This window comes from Calypte anna, chromosome 28 (genome assembly GCF_003957555.1).
Source record: "Calypte anna isolate BGI_N300 chromosome 28, bCalAnn1_v1.p, whole genome shotgun sequence".
In the NCBI taxonomy this organism is placed as follows: domain Eukaryota; kingdom Metazoa; phylum Chordata; class Aves; order Apodiformes; family Trochilidae; genus Calypte; species Calypte anna.
In genome coordinates this window covers 756,941-769,546 of record NC_044273.1, presented here as the reverse complement: position 1 = coordinate 769,546, position 12,606 = coordinate 756,941, and the positions used below count along the sequence as shown (strand labels likewise).

The 12,606-nt window shown below is 58.9% G+C and overlaps 1 protein-coding gene across 3 annotated transcripts in view; it reads right to left on the bottom strand.

Moving 5' to 3' along the window:
* Nucleotides 1-1,341: 1,341 nt before the first annotated feature.
* The window catches only part of CSNK1G2 (casein kinase 1 gamma 2), a 37,881-nt gene continuing 26,616 nt past the window's right edge, over nt 1,342-12,606 (bottom strand). For all 3 annotated transcript variants that reach the window (XM_030466640.1, XM_030466639.1, XM_030466641.1), the window contains 10 exons: nt 9,045-9,085; nt 8,446-8,515; nt 7,875-8,023; nt 7,195-7,429; nt 6,976-7,061; nt 6,485-6,569; nt 6,242-6,390; nt 5,599-5,682; nt 2,420-2,526; nt 1,342-1,880 (listed from right to left, as the gene is read on the bottom strand). In XM_030466640.1, coding sequence (XP_030322500.1) covers nt 1,826-1,880; nt 2,420-2,526; nt 5,599-5,682; nt 6,242-6,390; nt 6,485-6,569; nt 6,976-7,061; nt 7,195-7,429; nt 7,875-8,023; nt 8,446-8,515; nt 9,045-9,085 — 1,061 coding nt within the window. In that variant the 3' untranslated portion in view covers nt 1,342-1,825. The remainder of the gene's footprint in view (nt 1,881-2,419; nt 2,527-5,598; nt 5,683-6,241; nt 6,391-6,484; nt 6,570-6,975; nt 7,062-7,194; nt 7,430-7,874; nt 8,024-8,445; nt 8,516-9,044; nt 9,086-12,606) is intronic.

Genomic DNA, 12,606 nt, shown 5'->3' with positions numbered 1-12,606 from the left:
CCCGGGCTCTGAGGAGGATCCACTTCCAGGGAAAATTTAAGGCGATTTTTCTTTTTTTTCAAGAATTTGTTTGTTTGCCTCGTTGGGGAGACAGAAGGTGAGCGTTGCACATCACCCCCCCACCTGCTGCCCTGGCCCCTCCTGCCCTGCTGCAGCCAAACCTGAGGCAGTCCCAAACCCGGGATGAAGGGGGACCCCAGGCACAGCCCTGGGGGTGCTGGGGCAGGACAGGGTGACCCCATTGTCCCCTCCTGGACCCCAGGTCGGCGCAGCCCCCTCCCCGCTCCAGGGCCTTCAGTCTCCCCCCAAGACACGGTCAGTTTGGACAAATGTTCTGAAGCAGCCACAGATGGTCCCACCCCACCCCCCGCAAAAGCCTCAGCACAGCCTCAGCCCCTCTCCTGGGGCAAAACAACAGGGTTTTGGTGAAGGTAAAGTGTGTCCCCTCCCCCCCCACCCCCCAATGTGTTACGATCAATACACACAACAGCGCACGGGGTCAGTCACGGGGAAAGCTGCAGTGCCCTGGGGTGGTGAGGGACAGGGAGGGGGGTGGGGGGGTCTGTGTGTCTGTGCACGTCCCTCTGTGTCTGTGTCCATGCATTTCTGTGTAAGTTGCAAAAAACTCCAGTTTGCCCCTGCCCCAAACTCCGGGGTGAGGGGACACAGGGAGCTCCAGGCCACCCTGACACCCATCAACTCTCTGCCTGCAGTGCCACCTGCCATGGCCCACCCTGTGCCCCCCGGGGACAGCCCCAGGACCCTCGAGGGGGGACTCAGAACGTGGCAAACGGGCTATAAAACCAAAGAGGCCAAAAACCCCCAAACCCCACTGCCCCTTCAGCCCCCTGAGGCTGTGGTGGAAACAGATCCATCCCTCAGCAGTGTCAGCAGTGAGGCTGCTCCTGGGTGCTCCGCCACCTCCCTCCACGGGTCCCTTTGGTCTCGGCCAGGTGGTCCTGTCAGTGGCCAGGACAGCCCAGTGCCCAGCTGTACCTGTCCCCTCCAACCCCTTGGAGTCACCGACCCGTTCCTGGCAAGACCAACCCCTGTATTGCTCACAAAAGTGCATTGTAAAGTGAACTGTAAACGCGTTTCCCCCCCCCCGCCGCGCCCCCAGCGCCGCTCACCGCACCGAGCCCGCACCGCTCACCAGCCACGGCGTTACCGAAGGGGGAGGGACCCGGCGGGGAGCTGGGGCGGGGGCCTAAAGGAAGAGCAGAATTCAGTAACACTGAAGATGACGGTCAAAGACTGACGACTCAGCACTCTGCACCGAGACACTTTAAATTAACTTAAGAGACAAAGAAGCAACAGAAAAAAAAAAAAAAAAAAAAAAGAGAAAAAGAAAAAAGAAAAAAAAAGTTTTTCCTCCTTAGCCCACTGCTCTCCAAATTGTCTTCTGCTTCTTCTGACAGCGACGGTTCAGTCTGTAGAGTTGATCCCCTTTTTTCGAACTAGTTATAGACTCAAAGCAAGTGACGCTGTGGATTTGGGGTTTGGGTTTTTTTTGTGTTTTGTTTTTTTTTCTTCTTTTTTTTTTTTTTTTTTTTTCCTTTTTTCTTTTTGACAGACGCAGGAACTTCGGCGATGTCGGGCTTGGTTCGAGTAAACGGCCACGCGCCGGGCGAGTGGCGGAGGAAAGGACAAAGCAGTTTTGGGAGGCCCCGCTCCCCGCCTGCACCGGGGGCCCTGGGGGGGCCCGTCCGGCCCGGCCCCCACTGTCCCCGTCCCAACCGAGGGCCCCCGGCTCCGTGGGGGAATTTCCATCCGTGGCCAGAGGCAGAGGAGCCATCGCACGCCCCGCTCCACCCCGCCCGGCAGCTCACTTGCGACGCTTGGTGGTTTTCCTCTTCCTTCTCTTGAAGAAACAGCAGCACCTGGGGACAGAGGGGACACAGGGGACCTGTGAGCACCCCCGGGATGGAGAGGGACGGGCTGGGAACCCCCAGGGAGGAGATTGGGGGGGAGGGATCAAAACTCCGCAATGAGCCCCGTGCGGGCAGAGCTGCTCTGGGAGGTGTCCCTGGGAGACGCTGTGAAGGGCACAGAGTGACACCAAGCAGGACAAGTGACATCGGCCACAGCACACGATGCCAGCCAGAGCCAACACCTGTGGATGGAGCCTGGGCCAGGCAGGAATGGAACAGAATTCCTGTCCGGAGCAGGAGTGGCCCTGGATCAGTGCAGGTCCCTCTGCTTTGGGCAGGACGTGTGAGCCCCAGGGCAGGGTGAGGGGGGAAGGGGGCTGGGGTGGCCCTGCAGGGACACTCCTGAAGTGGTTCCACAGGACAGGAATTACTTGCCCTAGAGCTGGGCTGTTCCTCCCCAGAGGGGCCTGGACAAGGTGTTCCAGGGAAGCTGCTGGAACCTGTGTCCCCCTGTCCCTGATGAGAGGGGGCAGGGTTTGTGTCCTTACTTTGTATCGTCTGTCACCTCCACCTCGGTGGGGGCTGTGATGGGGGCGTTCGAATGTCCTGCTGTGGGGTCATCCGTGTTCAGCTCTCCGTTGGTGGAGCTCATCACCTGGGGAGAGATGAGGGTCAGTGTGGGGCAGTCCCTGGGGCCAGTCCTGGGCTTTGTCCCCAGCCCTGCAGCAGCGGAGTCCTGGAGAGGTGCAGCTCCAGGAGGTGACACGGTCTCCCTGGCCCTGCATGAGCCGAGAGCACCAAGGTCCCCAGGCAGGATGGTGCCCTTGCCCTGAGAGCAGAGATCAGCCTGGGTGCTGTGCACTCCCCAGCAGCACCACTGCAGAGGGTTCTGCTCCCCTCAGCGTCTCTGGGAGGAGACTGACTCCTGGGAACCCCTGTGCACCCCCCTGGGCTTCCAGACATGCCAGGGAGACACGGCCCCAGAAACTGTCAGCTCCAAGGACACCTCACCATGGCTGAGGGACTGGTGACAGCTCTTGGTCCCCAGCCCCAAGCCCAGCATGGCTGAGCCCCGAGGCAGCCCAGCACCCAACCTGCAGGGCCGTGCACAGTGCCAGGGCCACCAGGAGATCCCAGTCACCAAAGCAAGGACGGGGTTGGCACAGGCAGCTGGGGCTTGCCTGGAACCCCCATCCTGTGCCTGCTGCCCCCAGGCAAAGCCAAGAGCTCCCTGGGGATGTGGAGGCCAAGGGAACACCAAGCTGCAGGTCCCCGTGAGGACACTTGGCCTTACCCAGGCTGGTGGAGGAGCTGCCACCCGACAGCCACCACACCCAGGGCTCTGCCAAGCTGCAGACCCCCCAGAGAACCCCTGTGCATCACCAGGACCTCCCTGCAGTGCTGGGAGCAGGACAGGAGGGGTTGGCAGAGCAGGAGCAGGGATGTGGTGCAGGAGGAGCGGGGCAGAGCGTGAGCCCCAGGGACAGGGGACAGACCCCCTGGCCCAGGACACAGCACCTGCAGAGATTCCCCACGGAGCAGCAGGAACGAGCACCAGGAGCAGAGATGGAAGAAGCAGCGTGGGACCAGCCCTGGGGGGACCAGTGTGGGTGCCCATCCATCCCCCTGGGCTGGGACCCCCCAGGACAGAGCAGGAGGGAGGCAGCAGCAACGGTGTGGATGCGGGGAGAGGAGGACTGCCCAGGGAGAGGGAGGAGAGAAGGGCTGGAAGCTGTCACTCTGGGCAAATGAGGCACAGGAAGTCCCCACATGGGATGAGACCACACTCTCTGGCAATGCGTGGCAGAGTCACACTTTGTCCTCCTCTAACTGCCCTCCGAGTCCCTCTGGCAGCACCAAGGAAGCCTGGCAGCCTCTGGGAAGCAGCATCCGTGAGCTATGAGCATCACCCACCACGACCCAGAGCACCAGAGCTCCTGGCCCCTCGTGTGGCAGCCTGGGCACAAGCCTGGGCGTGCACGGGGGAGTGTGGCTGCTCCCCTGGCACCGCTGGTGGCACACGTGGGCACGGGTTGCGTGGTGCTGGCCAGCTCTGTCCCCCCCAGCTGCCCACCCCTGCCCTCAGCCCGTGGTTGCGTGTACCTGGACGGACCCCCCGAGCCTGCTGGCTGCCAGGTGAGCTCCCAAAGGCTCCTGGGCAGGCTGCCCACCGGCCTGAGGATCCCACAACTCCGTCCCCTCGGGCGGCTGCTCGCGACAGGCAGGAGGAACAGAATGAAAAGAAACAAAAGAAAAAGAGGGAGAATGGGGAAGAGAAGGGAGAGGTGGACGGAAAGGGCGGGGAGAAGAGTGGCAAAGGGAGTCTAGAAAATAAGACATGCAAAAGCAAAAAACATGACCAGAGCAGCTCGAGTTTGTGACTGTGGAGGGAACTTGTGCAGCACCATCCTGGCAGCTCCCTGGAACAGGCCCTGGGGCTGCATCCCCCTGGCCACGGACACACAGACACCTCCTACCCCACCGATGGAGATGGGCTCTGGGCAGATGAGGGCTCGTGGCCCTGTGGAGCAGGACCAGGACCAGGACCAGGACCAACCCCATGTGGAGCTGGAGGCTGCGGGTGGGAGCTGCATCTCCCTCCTGTGCCAGGGGCGATGCGGAGCGCAGCGTTCCCTGCCCAGCAACGACCTTCAGAGGGTGACAGGGACAATGTCAGCAGTGCTGCTCCCTGAGGGCAGGGGCTCCTCAGCACCTCCCTGTCAAACTGTTCCCCAAACCTCATCCCCACAGCTGCTGGGGGTCCCTGCAGAACCCCAGGCTGGAATCTGCTCCCATGCCGTGGGAGTTTTGTGCTCTGCTTGATGCTGAACACAGCATTCCTCTTCTGCTGGAGGCAAAGCACAGATACTGGGAGCAAGTTCCCAGGAATAAGTCAGAGGGGCTTTGAAGATGTTGCCCTCTCCCTAAGAAAGTGCTGCCAGTGAGAGCCAGGGCTGTCCCAGCTGCCCCATGCTCATCCTGGGCTGACACATGAGTGATGGAGCACAGGGTGCTGCACCCAGCAGCTGCTCAGGACAAGAGGATGGATGGACCATACAGGGCTGCTGGGGAAAGTTGTGCTCAGGATGACAGCAGTCCTAAAGCCATTTCCTGCACCAGGGGAGGACCCACCACAGCACCAGAGGAGTGCCAGACATCCCATCCCATTTCCCACAGCGAGCCAGGCAGGAGCTGCCTGTCTGCCTGCCCTGGGATGCTCCCACATCCTGCCAGTTCCCAGGCCAGAGCCAGCCCGTGTTCTCTCCAGCACAGAGCCACACACTGCCCCACAAATCTCCTGTGAACCAGACAGCCCCCTCCCTTCTCCTGTGTCTCCACTGATGAAAGTGGCACCACAAACAGAGCAGCAAGTTACTCCCATGGGGACACAGCACTGGGGACACTGTCCTTAGCAGGAGGTGGGGCAGCCTGGACCATATCAGCACCTCCTGCCCAGTGCTAAACCCTGCAGCCCAGAGGCTGACAGCCAGGCCTGGAGCTACAGCCTCCCGTGGCTGCTCCCTCCTGCTTCTGCCAGGCCACTGGTGCCCCTGCTAGCCACAGAGCCAGGCAGGGAGCCCTCCCACAGACTGCAGACAGAAAGCTGCCCCCAGCCTGGTCTCCACTGGGCTCCATGGGTCTGTGGAGAGAAGTTGGAGCTATGCCCAACCATGGTGCTGTGCCCAGCTGTGGTGCTGTGCCCAGCCATGGCAGTGCTGGTGCTCACCTGGTGTTTGGTGTGTGGCTGTGCTTTGTCTCTGTTCGGGGGCTGCACCTGCACCTCGCTGTGCATCGTGCCGATGGGGGTGGGCTGGGGACAAGAACAAGGACAACATCAGCAGCAGCACAGCAACCCTCCTGCCACCCCACACCCCTTAGCCAAACATGAAACTTCCCAAAAGGGGGGGCCTGATCCCCACCCCAGCAGGCCATGCATGGTATGGGGCTGCAGAGAGCCCTGGAGGGTGCAGGGAGCAGAAATCAAAGTGACAACAAAACTGCTGGGCTCCCCTTGGCTCCAGAAGCCTCCAACTCCTGTGTCCCAGCTTTACCCCAGAGCACAGCAGCCCCAGCTGGGAGCTGGCTGTGGGTGCCTGGTCACAGAATCATCCGGGTTGGAAAGGACCTCTGAGATCATCAAGTCCAACCCTTGACCCATCCCCACTGTGCTTCCCAGAGCACAGCACTGAGTGCCACATCCAGTCTCTTTTTAAAAAGATGATTTCTGAGGCACAGCTGTGGGTGGCAGGGACAATTGAGGCCCTGACCTGCATCCTCCCAGACTGCTGCCGCTGACCACCCCGACTCACCCCCACCGTGCTGCCCACTGCCCCCCAGGGCCCAGCACACCTTCCTCCCACCCCACTCACCAGTGGTTTCCCTGCCCAGTCGTATTCGTAGTCGAACACGTAACCGTTCCTCTCGAACAAGTCTGTGAAGAGCTTCCTCAGGTAGTCATAGTCTGGCTTCTCGAAGAAATCCAAGCGCCGCACGTAACGCAGGTACGTGGCCATCTCCTCTGTGGGGACAGAGTGGGCTCAGAGGGGACAGGGGAGAAAAAGCCAGCCCAGGGGGCTCTGGGGACAGGGACAGGCTGGAGGGAGTGCTCTCACCTGGGAAGTTCTCACAGAGCACCTCCACTGGAGTGGCTCTTTTGGTGTCGCCGATCTTCTGGTACCTCTCCTTTAGCGTGTCAGCCTGCAGGGACAAGGAGCAGGTCAACAGAGGCTGGGCAGGGCCCCTGGGGACAGGAAGGCACTGGGTGCCATCAGACCACAAAGGATTTCTTGGTTCCCTTTTCCAAGTAACAGTGAGACTCATTCCCAGGGAATCCCCTCACCCAGGGCAGGTCTGGAAGACGAACACTGAGGAGTGTGGTTCCCGGACTGCCACTGAGAGCAGCAAGTATTGCTGCAAAGCAGGAGGGACACAGACAGGGGGACATCTTCAGCAAGGGCCTGGCACCAAGCTCAGAGCAATGGCCCTTGTGTTTGGTGAGGTGCAGACCCACTGAAGTGAAAGCTTTCCCCCCCAAACCCTGCTGCTACCCAGGGCAGAGCAGAGCCAGCCCCGTGGGGCAGCTGTGCCCAGGGGCAGCACTTACCTTGAGGCCTTGCCAAGGAAGGCTCCCCCGGAGGAAGTACATAAACATGTGCCCTAATGCTTCCAGGTCATCCCTGCGGCTTTGTTCTGCATGGAGGGGAAAAAAAAAATAAATAAAAAGAGCCATGTTTCCCCTGCAGCCAGCTTCCCTGTCCCTGCCAGACCCTGCAGTCCTCTTCCCCCTCCCTTTGGGCTGTGGGGCAGGGCTGGCTGCACACACCTTTCCCCAGGTGGGTGTTGATGCTCATGTAGCGTGCTGTCCCTGTCAGGCTCTTGTGCTCTCTGTAGGGGATGTGTTTTTTGGTCTCGGGGTCAATGTACTCTTTGGCCAGGCCAAAATCAATGATGTGGATGGTGTGCTGCCTCTTGCTGCCCGGCCGCCCCACCAGGAAGTTCTCTGGCTTGACGTCTCTGTAGATCAGGCTTTTGGTGTGGACATACTCCATCCGTGTGATCTGGGAGCAGGAGAGGACATCAGCATCATGGCAGAGACACACAACCTCCCTGCACCCTCCTCCTCCCCTGGGATTGACTTTGCTCCAATTGCTTTGTCTCCTGCCAGCAACCCTGCTCCCCTCAGCTCATACATCACCCTGGATGGGCACAAACTCCATCACCAGGAGACAACCCCAGCCTTGGGGTGACCCCAGGTGAGAGATGTCCCCGAGTGCTCAGAGAGGGGTGAGGGAGAGAGAGCCCTCCTGTGGGGGGTGAGTGTGGGGAGAGCTGAGCTTGGATGTGCCAGCAGGTAGGATCTGCTGGATGCTGGGTCACACCTCCTTCTCCTTCCCTTCCCTCTGGGGGCCCCACGCAGACCACCCTATGCCCACCCCACTCCCCAGGGGTGCTCTGTACTGGGGTGAGCTGTGCAGAAGCAGAACCAGAACCAGAGGTGCTCACCAGCTGGATTGCGATCATCAGGACGGTCTTGAGCGTGAAGGTCCGATCACACAGATCAAAGAGATCTTCCAGGCTGGGTCCCAGCAGCTCCAACACCATGGCATTGTACTTCCCACAAGGGCCAAAGTAGTAAACCTGAGGAATTCCTTCTGCAAGAGAGGGAGCAGGGGCTCTCAGAGGTGGGGACACGGCCGAGCAGCAGCCCAGGGCCATGCTGGCACAGCCGTGGCACTGCTGGAGCTGGGATGGGGGCTGGCACTGCCCTCCCTCCACACCACAGACAGCCTGACTCTGCTCCTGGCAGGAGGGGGAAGGAGGAAGCTCCATCTGCACCCCTGGCTGCTGCAGGGGAGGTGAGGGAAAAAAGAACTAAATAAAAAGGGATCAAAGATTAAGATGTGGCTTTGTGCAAACCCGGCCTCTCCCAGCCCAGCAGATGGTCAGGAATCACTCATGCCGGGGAGCAAATCTGCAGTGTCACATTTCTAGGAAGCCTCCCAATCCCTCCCTTTCTCCCCCTTTCCCCTTTCTGAGCCCTGTCAGCCAGGTGCCACCTCAGCCCAGCCCATACCTGCATTGCCAAGCTGTTTGTAGAACCGATACTCCAGGTGCAGCTGGGGGGCCCGGGATTTTATGGGTTCCTTGCAGGAGAGAAGAGGTTAAGGCTGTTGTAGGAAGCAGGATGTCAGGAAGGTCTGGGTGTCAGACACCTCCTTCACATGCTGGCAGCAGCTGGACTAAGAGCATTTGGGATTGAGTATGTGGTATAAAATGGAGATGAGGCCTCAGGGGATGAGGAGAGAAAACGAGCCCATATGGGAGCCAGATCCACCCCTTCCAGAGACACCCGGGTGCTGGGACAGACACCACCAGCAGCAGGTGGCAGTGGGGACCATCCCCTCCTGGAGGTCTCTCTGCTGGCACCAGCTAAGTGCAGCACAGTGAGGTCCTGGAGAAGCCAAAGCCTCCAGGATCTCCTCTACCCAGCCCAGCTCACCCCACCTTCTCTGCCTGTCCTGACTCCCCATAGTGAGCTCAGCTCCTGTGCAGCCACCCCGTGTCACCCACTGCCACCCACTCAGCTCGACCCCTGCCATCCACCCCTGGGGAGGGTGAACAATCTCCTCCCAGGGGGGCTTGAGCATCCCCACTGACCACGGAGGGACTCACCAATTTGATAGCTACGTATTCGTTTGTGTAGAGGTTCTTTCCTGCGGGGAGAGACACAGAAAAGACAATTGAAAGCAAGAGAGCCCCTGCAGTAACCCCCACATCACACCCGCCGTGGCCCCGAGGGCTCCTGGGCTGCAGAACATCCCCAACAGGTTTGGTGGCTCCCAAAACACAGAACCAGGCCCGGAGGCATGAGCAGGAGCAGCAACCCACTGTGGGGAGTTGCAACACGCCTGTTAATTACCCCCAGATGAATTAAGTGGATTCCTCCAGGACTGGCAGGCTGCTTGGGGGCCAGAGCCAAGGCTGCTGGGAGGCAGCAGCATCCCAGTCCAGGCCTGCAGAGATGTGAGCAGCCAAGGCTGGGACTTGCTGCTTCTCCCAGCCACATCCCTGCATTGAACAGGGCTGCCCTGAGTTGGGGGACAGGACCAGAGAACCATGTAAAGGGTGGTGGGGAGGAGGAACCCCAGGAGAGCTGGGGCAGCTTGAGGCATTGCAGCTGGCAAAGACACCACGGGCAGGGGGCAATCCTGGGGTCACTCCTGGGGGTGTCACACATGGCCAGACACACACACACACACACACACACACACAGAGGTATCCATGTGGTTCAACCTCCTCCTGTGGGATGCTTCCACCCAGCCCTGGGTGTAGGGGGAGGCAGGAGCAGCTCCAGACTCCGAGGAGGAGCTGAAGGCACTGATGCGCAATGGGGAGAGGCAGATGTCTGCCTCCAAGTAAGTTGCAAGGGCAGCTGTGCCACCCAAAATGCCTTCCAAGAGAGCTCAGCACCTTCCCAGGAGTTGACATAGCCAGAACCACAAGAGGTTTGTCTGCACATCCCCTTGCTCAGCCCAGAGAGCCAGGAGGGTGTAAGGATGATGTTACAGCTGGGAAAGGTCAGAACAACCTCTGCCCCAGGTTCATACCAGCAGTGATTAGAGAGGTTTGCAGCAAGAGCTGTGTGCTCCTTCTGCCCGAGGCAGAGTCCTGCAGGACACAGGAGATGGGAGGTAACTGCAGGGGATCCCTGCCCACGATCCCAATCCCAACCCTGTGTCTGTCTGATGGAGCTGCATCTGCCTGCTCAGATTTTCTCCAAGCAATTTGCTCAGGGAACAAGCTCCTCCTGGCATAAGATTTCATCTGCTCCAACTGCTGCTCTCCACCTGAAGCAGCAATAAATCCTGGCCGGGTGACACCAGAACCAGCTGCTGAGTGCCAGAGCAGGATTCGGAGGAGAGGGATGAATGGGAGATATTCATGGAGCAGCTCCTCCCAGGACAGGCTCTGCCACCAAGGAGGGGCTCAGTCCTGCTGCCTCCTTGACCCTCTCCTATCCCATGGGACCCCCACCAAGCTGCTCTGCATGGTGCCTCTGCAAAACCAAATCCCTTCACAGAAACTGGGAAGCTGTGATCAGGAGGGGTGAAAGGTCTGGCAGACACCAGCACATGCCAGACCCAGGGGTTCTGGCCCATTGAGGAGTGACATTTCCTGTGGAGGAGGTGGGACAACCTCCAGACACATCCATGGCTCCAGAGAACCCTCAATTCATTGGGAATGTAGAAAACAACAGAATCACAGAATCATTTGGGTTGGAAAAGACCCCTCGGATCATCACCTCCAACCATTAACCCAGCACTAACTCATGACCCTCAGCACCACATCTGCACAGCCCTGTGCCAAGGCTGACAACCCTTCTGGGGAATAAATTGTTCCTAACATCCAATCTAAACCTCCCCAAGCACAACTTGAAGACATTTCCCTTGTTCTATCTCACTTGATGGGGGCAGGGAAGAACTCAAATCCTGATGGAACCCAGGATTCCTTCACTCCTGGGTCACCTCCCAGAGACTCGAGGAGAGCAGGCAGGGAGCTGGCAGGGAGGAGAAGTGCTGCAGGCAGCTCATCTGCCAGGCACCAGACCTCTGTGGTTTGCAAATAATTGCAAGGGAGAGCAAAACAGCCCCATGTGCCAGCTGGGAAGCAGGGAGAGGCAGGGATGGCCCTGCCTGTGACAGCAGCACAGGGTCTCCATCTGCTCCTCAGCTCAGGTGGGCTCCAGCCTCAGGGCTGCACACTCAGCCCCAAAATATCCCTGTTGCCTTCAGGGCAGTGCCATGCAACCTGAGAATTCACAGCTGAATTTTCACAGGCTCAGTCTGAAGAGGGGAAAAAAAAATAACCAACCAACCCAACCCATGGCAGTTACCTGGGACACTGCAAAACCAGCCCAGGACAGTGGGGAGGGAGAAAGGAAGGAGGTAGGAGCATCCCCAGCAGGGCTGTGCTTGGAGAAGTCCATTCCTGTCCCTGTTACCTGGCATCTGTCCTGTTCCCACCTCGTTGTCCCCCCCCGTGGCTCACTGGCACAGAAAAAATGCACAAAAAAAATACCAGCACAAATGCTCTGGGAGCTGGCAGCCCTCTCTCAGCCCAAGAAATGAGTTCACATTGTTTGGTACCTCCATGGCTCATCCCCCCCTGCAATGCTTGGAGGGCTTCACAAAGCTGGGAGAAGAGATGGGGGAGCTGAGAGAGCAAAATCAGTGCTGCTGTCTGACCCCCCCTCTGCAGCTTCTCTGATTAAAAAAAAAAAACAACCCAAAGAAATGTAAGTGTGAAGAGCAGAACCAGGAAAAAAATTAACAGGACAGAAAAAGCAAAAGAGCAAGGATGCTGAGCTGCAGGGTTCTACCCCTGGCAGGGCCTGGCTAGCACCAGGAATCTCCCAGTTCCTGCAGCCCAGAGCTCCCTCATGATGATCCCTTCAGCACCTGAAATGTGTTGGAGTCCATGGATTGCCCCAGGGGAGGATGCTCAGGCAGGAAGCAGTGCAGGAGTCACAGGCAGAAATGAAATAAAGAGAGGAAAAAAAAAAAAAAAAAAAAAAAAAGAGAAAAGCAGAAGATGGGCAGCAGGAAACAAATATTTGCATTTGCAGAGGCCTTTGCCCAGCTCAGTGCTGGTGGTGCCTCCAAACCCAGCTGCCAGCACCTTCAGGACACTGTGTGTGAGCAGAGCTGAGCTGAAGCCACCAGCAGCAGTGACAGAGCCAGCCAGTCCCTGGCTCTGCTTCCCATCTCCAAGCAGGACCTGGCTTGCTCTGAGCCCTCCCAGCACCTGCTCCCCCACATCCCAGCAGCCCCAAAAGGAGCTGAGCTGCCCCTTGGCTGTGGCACAGAGTGGGACACTGCACTGGGATGGGCACCAGGACTGGAACTGGGGCTTCTCCTGTCCTGGTGTTTGGGGGAGAGGCTGAGGGGACTGGGGGTGTTCAGCTTGAGGGGAGACCTCATGGCTCCCTACAACTCCCTGGGAGGTTGTGGTGAGACAGATGATGTTGTCCTCTTCTCCCTGGAGAGGGGAGGTCAGACAGGAGGAAATGGGGTCAAGCTCCACCAGGGGAGGTTCAGATTGGATATTAGGAAAAAAATTCTTCCCAGTAAGAGTGGCTGAACGTTGCAAGAGGCTGCCCAGGCCTGGGTGGAGGCACCATCTCTGGAGGTGTTCAAAAGATGAGGTGCTCTAGGGGATGGGTTAGTGGTTAGGG